We start from the raw sequence: 7,063 nt of genomic DNA on the forward strand, positions 1-7,063 counted from the left end.
GGCTTCTGAGAGGCTCATTATCTGCGCCCCGCCCCCCACATGCCTATCCAGGCCTCCAGTCCCACAATTCCTCCAACAAGAACTCTTGCCTTCAGAAACACCAACCTCGCTGGCCCACTGCTAACTGTCCCCCATATGTACACACATCACAGGCAGTCAGTCCTATTTCCTTCTGCCTCAAATGCACTCATATCTCTTTACCCTGCATCCTCCGGGAAGACTTTCCTAGCCTTTCCAGCCCTCATTCCTTTGCCTTCCTCTTCCCTACTAAGCCCTATAGTCTGAATCACACTGTCTAGCACCCCATTTTATGCTGACCTACATTTTTCTCTATCTATTCCAGGTTTTTTAAATCTCCCCAGTTGGCTCTTAAACTCACGAGGAACAGGAATATCTTTCATACTGTTTTCAAGTAGCTCATGGTAATGAACACAGTAGATATTCATAAATATTTGTTGTTTGAATGGTATCTACATGAAGCACTAATGGTGAGGAGGCAGATCATAGAACCTCATTACTATAAAATAATCACTAATGAAAAGGCTGCATTAATGGGGCCTCTGCCGGGAGTATGGTAGTTGAGACAATACCCCAAAGAGAAGGGTTCAGCTCAAGGTGAGGCTGCCCTCAGGCCCATGGGCCTAGTGACAGAACTACTTATTTCCTCCTGCAGGGGAGAGAGTAGAGCAAAGGCCTGAGCCCTGGAAATGTTGCCTTGATATCATGAGAGATCTCTCCATCTACTCCAGGGGAAAGCATACAAGCCTGACCCTATCCTCCTTTAAAAACAAGCACCTCAAGACACAGGCGAGGGAAATGTCAATCTTTCTTCTCATTTCATTCTGGCAGCTTGGGTCCTAGGCTGCTGCACCCTAGAAAAATGCTCTGGTCTCCTCCTCTGAGGACAGCTGCTTTTCCAGGCTAACCTCAAGTCACCTTTGAACAAGGCCACTGTTCAGAGCGGGACTTTTAAATATCAAGAGATGCTGAACGTTCTTGTTCGAACTTTCCCTCAATCACAGCATTTCAATACAAGAGAAAGTGTGGCTCTACCCAGCGTCATTTCCAAAATTGATAAGGGACCCGTACATCAGCGGTGGCTATTTTGACACTCCATTATGAGTCATAAAATCTCTATTCAACACCCACTTCCTCAGCCCAGGCTATTATTTATTCCACGGGTTCGGCATGAGGTCTCAACTAAGTGCAGGATAATCTGCTTCTGAAAACCATAGTTAAGAAAAGGGCAAGTTTCTTGTCATCCTCAGAAACTGATATGCAAAAAATAAATCTGACTAAGAACATGTGGGTGGGAAGGTACATGGGGAAAAAGGATTTAAGAAAAACTCCCATGTTACCCACTCAGAAGCTATTACTGAGCTATGCCTTTATTTCTTGGTTTCCTGTTTTTGCTTATAGCAGATAAAAACTGGATGGCAATGATCTTAATCTTCCCTGTCAGCCTTCCAAGCTCATGGTGGTGGCAGGGTGTGAGGTGGGAAGAGAGGGTTGAAATTGTTCCCATCTTCAGGCAGGAAACCAAGGTTCAAGAAAATGGGCTTCAACAACAGGAGGAAAATGTGGATGGTCCCCAGAGGTTGCTGTGCACACATCTAGAACCGCCCCCAGACCTGGGACAGGGAAGGCACATTAGCAAGGAGTCTGGATGGAGGTGCGGACATGTGATATCATGAATCTGGAAAATGTAGATGAGAAATGTTAATAGACTTAAAGGGGATATTTCCTTTACCTAACTAGCCCAGGGTTTGAAATTCCAACATTAGAGGCTCAGTCATTTCATTCATTTATTCCTGTATTTGTTATTTTTCCCTGGAGTCTTCTTTTCAAAGGCAAACATTCATAGGAGAGATTACATACAATCACTGACATTTTAGTGTGAATTAATCTGTCAAGTTCTTTTACTAAGTATATATAGAGAGAAGAGGGAGAGAGAGAGAGGAAGGTAGGAAGGAAGGAAGGGAGAGAGGGAGAGGTGGGAGGGGAAGGAAGGGAAGGAGGGGAAGAAAACCAAAGTCATGTTTTCCAGGCTCCTAAAAATAAATTCACGATCATCTCGGCCAACTCCCGAATATCAGAATAGGTGTCAGAGATGGAAAGCTTCACTTTTAGTTTCTTCTGTGTCTGGTCAAGGCACCTGCCAGCTATCTGAGTCCTTACATGTTTGGAAGGATGTTGATGAAAGGAAGCTCAATAAAGAAGTCTTCACAGTGCTGCCTCCTCCCCCTCCAAAACCCACCTCCCCCTCCAAAACCGTAGCCTTTTGTGAAAACTATCTGAGCCACCGTGACTTCATTTCTATTCCCTCAGCCTAGAATGCTGAGTCCCAGCTCATTGTCCCCTCTGCCAGAATGCTATTATTCCTCCTGAAATTTATATAAATTACACATGGCCTCCTCAGGTGGGCCTTTCTTATCCAGCACATGTCTACTCTGGCACCTCGCCCATTTTTTTTCTTTATAACACTGGTTAGTACCTGATGTTATCTGATTACCTTTCTTTACCTGTTTAATGTTTTCTCCCCTCCATACCACCAAGTAGAATTTCATGAACATTTCAAGAGTATTATCTGTTTTGTTCACATATGAGCCTAGAACAGTGGCTGGTCCATTAAAAAACACTCAGTAAATATTTACTGAATAAAGGAATAGATGAGTAGATGAACAAAGGAGTCTCTACAACCATAATGGATGCTCCCATGACATTAAAAAGATCTGCTCACAGGGCACCTGGCTGGCTCAGTCAGTAGAACATGCGACGCTTGATCTTGGGTTGTGGGTTCAAGCCCCACATTGGGTGTAGAGATTACATAAGTAAACTTAAAAATAAACAAATAAATAAAATCTTTGTAAAAAAGATACTGCTTAGCATATGAAAAGATGCTCTATACCATATGCATCAGGGAAATGCAAATCAAAACAACAGATAACACTATACACCTATTAAAATGGCCAAAATCGGGCGCCTGGGTGGCTCAGTTGGTTGGGCAACTGCCTTCAGCTCGGGTCATGATCCTGGAGTCCCGGGATCGAGTCCCGCGACGGGCTCCCTGCTCGGCGGGGAGTCTGCTTCTCCCTCTGACCCTCCCCCCTCTCATGTGCTCTCTCTCTCTCTCTCATTCTCTCTCTTTCAAATAAATAAATAAATAAATAAATAAATAAATAAATAAATCTTTTAAAAAATAAATAAAATAAAATAAAATGGCCAAAATCTGGAACACTGATAACACCAAATGCTGATGAGGATGTGGAGCAACAAGAACTCTCATTCACTGCTGGTAGGAATGCAACATAGTACAGTCACTTTGAAAGACAACTTAACAGTTTCTTACAAAACAAAACATACTCTTATGACATACAATCCAGCAATTGTGCTCCTTGGCACTTGCCCAAAAGAAATGAAAACGTATGTCTGCACAAACTTATAGGAACTTTATTCACAATTGCCAAAACTTGGAAGCAGACAAGATATCCTTCAGCAGGTGAATGGTTAAATAAACTGAGGTATAGCCAGACAATGGAATATTATTCAATTCTAAAAAGAAATGAACTAGGGTGCCTGGGTGGCTCAGTTGGTTAAGCAACTGCCTTCGGCTCAGGTCATGATCCTGGAGTCCCGGGATCGAGTCCCGCATCAGGCTCCCTGCTCGGCGAGGGGCCTGCTTCTCCCTCTAACCCTCCCCGCTCTCATGTACTTTCTCACTCTCTCAAAATAAATAAATAAATCTTTAAAAAAAAAAAAAAGAAATGAACTATTGGGGCACCTGGCTGGCTCAAGTCGGTAGAGCATGCAAATCTAGATCTCAGGGTTATGATTTCGAGCCCCACATAGGGTGTAGAGATTACTTTAAAAATAATAAAAATTTTAGGGGACGGAGTGGCCAACGGCCTGCAGAGCAACATGCCTAAGTTTTATTGTGACTACTGCGACACGTACCTCACCCATGACTCTCCATCTGTGAGAAAGACACACTGCAGTGGTAGGAAACACAAAGAGAATGTGAAAGACTACTATCAGAAATGGATGGAAGAGCAGGCTCAGAGCCTGATCGACAAAACAACTGCTGCATTTCAACAAGGAAAGATACCTCCTACTCCATTCTCTGCTCCTCCTCCTGCAGGGGCAATGATCCCACCTCCCCCCAGTCTCCCGGGTCCTCCTCGCCCTGGTATGATGCCAGCGCCCCATATGGGGGGCCCTCCCATGATGCCAATGATGGGCCCTCCTCCTCCTGGGATGATGCCAGTGGGACCTGCTCCTGGAATGAGGCCACCTATGGGAGGCCACATGCCAATGATGCCTGGGCCCCCAATGATGAGACCTCCTGCCCGTCCCATGATGGTGCCCACTCGGCCAGGAATGACTCGACCAGACAGATAGGAAGAGATAGGAACCTCTTTATGTTCATTTTATATTACTTGTTTACTTCACCAGGAGATCATGGTGTTGTGACTCTGGGTGTTTTCTCACAGCAGGACAAGGAAGACTTGCTCCCCCTTCCTATCAAAGAGAGAATAGTTTTTGCCGGGGAGTAGTGGGACAAAAAAAAAAAAAGCAATTTTCATTTGTATTGTGAAATGTGAAAATAAAATTGTCAACTGTTTTAGTTAAAAAAAAAAAAAAATAAAAAAAAATAAAAAAAAAAAATAAAAATAAAAATAATAAAAATTTTAAAAAGCTGCACATGTGAAGCACAAAAAAAACAATGCAACAGAAACAAGGCAGGAGAGTGAAAAGCTACAGGCTCTCATGTTTGACAACCAAATCATGCTGGTGCTCCAAGACTAGACAAGGCAGTCAAAACCACAAGGACATGTGTGACAAAGAGTAGATAAAGGCCTCTGGGGAAAAAGCCATATATGTGTTCAGAATCCTGAAGACCTGCAGAAACCAAATGGTTAGGACAAAGTAAGCCAGAGAGCAAACTAGTGGTGCCAGGCTCAAGCAGACCCAGATTCAGAGGCCAATCTCTGCCCTGATTAGGAAGTTTCTTAGATGTTTCCTACAGCAAAAGAACCCAGGATAAGGAAGCAAGGAAGTAAATCAGCCTAACTCCAGTAGGGAGCATAAGGCACAGATAAAAAATAAAAATAACAGCAAATTGTGCAAATTGTTTTGTTGAAAACCACCTAAAATGTGAATCTAGAGAAGGAAGGGCTGCGTGTGTGGCGAGGGGTAGGGGGGAGCGGGGGGAATGCCCTTCAGAAGTTTCTTGAATGCAGAAACCAAAGGTACTGGCAGTTATTATATGACTGGGCTCCAAAGAAGAAATGACCTCTGGAGGGGAATGGCTCTGCCCTGGCAACCTGGCAGCCTTGCACACATCCATATACATCATACAGACAGCGGGTTGAACCGCAGCCTGAGTCTTGGGGAACGCTTTGTGATCCTCCTGGAGCATGAGATGATAAGAGGCCCCTAAGGAGCTACTACAAGGCCACCGCCCACTCACCTCCCTACCTCCCCTGGGAGGCTGGTATAAGACAGTTTCTCATCACTTCCCTGGTTCTGATAAGGTATGGGGTTTTTCTGCCCCGCCTCCTCAGAATATAAAACTGCTTTAATATGTAATATAGAAATAAACTAAAAAAAGTTACATAAATATAAATATGCTTTATAAAGTTATATACATATATATTCTGCAGAATATACAACTACTTAGTGGCAGCCTAGATCGGGTTTCTTGGCAACAAGGTGTCCCACAACGGGCCTGGCAGACACCCAGCTCCTTTTGTTTCCAGGTCATCCTTCCTAGTGTGGGGGACAAGGACCTCAGTGAGCTGGCAGTTTTTGGTTTATTCTTCTTTTCACTGTCTATGGAAGTACTAAACCATCTAACTCTAAAAGTGGCTCCCTGTATCCTTACCAGCGGAATTAGTCAGGCCTCGGCCTTGGCCTCGCCTTGGGTTGTATGTATGAGATTGACAGGTGTCAGGCAAAAACGCAGGTAATCTCATTTGTACTACAATGTTTGTTGTGAAGGATTTCTCTGCTGGGCAGTTTGGGTTAAAACATTCCAATACGTGTTAATCCCCTCTGAAGAAACCCTGATGCAGTCCAAACCCACTGCTGAGACCTTACTCACGGGTCCCTGCTGACACACCTGTACTTTGAAGCTATTGGCCATTTGGTACAGGCGGACAGGGCATCCCAGCAATGCAGTCTCATGGGCCCCACAGCCACTGTCCTTCTAGAATCCCAACACTTCATGGTGATCATGACCTCACTTCAAGCAAGTCTCCACTTCACTCATCTCAGTCCAGTGAAGACACGGCCATTTGTAAAATTTTGAGAAAAGATCTATCACCCTCCCTCAACTACTGCTATCCTTAATCTACCAGGACATTTTTACATACTTGAGTCTCATGGGTACTCACACTAAAGGTGGCGGCAACCAGCAAAGTCCCTCCCTGTCTCCATGAAGGCAGAGAGCCCAGTGCTGAACACCTATGGGGAGGTGAGCTTGCATAGCACAATCTTTGACTCCCAAGAATTTATACTCCAAGAAGAAATCAAACTGAGCCACAAAAACAAGCACTTAGCTATACAATACATGGCACTATATAATAAAAAGGTGCAAACCAAGGGTTATAGAAGTGAAGGAGGGAAGGAAAATTTGCTTCCAATTTAAGGGATTAGGAATGACATTATGGAAGGTACAGCATTGAGTTGGGCCTAGAAAAAATAGATGAAACTCCAATAACCAGACAAGGGAGGATAACTGAGCAAACAGGAATGATCAAACAGGAAAAATAAAAAGACCCTGGAATACAGAAAACTCTGGGAACAAAAGACAATTTTAAAGATTCTGTCAACAAGGAAACAATGGCTTTGAACACATTAGACCAGATGGATCTACAGATACATAGAGAAAACAGCTGAATACACATTCCTTTCAAGGGCACATGGAATATTCTTCAGGATATATCACAGGTTAGGCCATGACAACAAGTCTCAATAAATTTAAGAAGACTGAAATCAAATCAAGCATCTTTTCTGATCACAATGGTATGAACTAGAGATGAATTACAAGAAAAAAAAAACT

General features: G+C 43.6%; 1 protein-coding gene across 1 annotated transcript; it reads left to right on the plus strand.

Moving 5' to 3' along the window:
• The first annotated feature begins 3,891 nt into the window (after positions 1-3,891).
• On the plus strand, positions 3,892-4,630 carry LOC118356584 (U1 small nuclear ribonucleoprotein C). The gene has a single exon (XM_035725814.1). It carries the CDS (start codon positions 3,919-3,921, stop codon positions 4,396-4,398), a length of 480 nt encoding a protein of 159 aa, XP_035581707.1. The 5' UTR covers positions 3,892-3,918; the 3' UTR covers positions 4,399-4,630.
• The last annotated feature ends 2,433 nt before the right edge of the window (positions 4,631-7,063 follow it).

Source organism: Zalophus californianus, chromosome X (assembly GCF_009762305.2).
Source record: "Zalophus californianus isolate mZalCal1 chromosome X, mZalCal1.pri.v2, whole genome shotgun sequence".
Lineage (NCBI taxonomy): Eukaryota > Metazoa > Chordata > Mammalia > Carnivora > Otariidae > Zalophus > Zalophus californianus.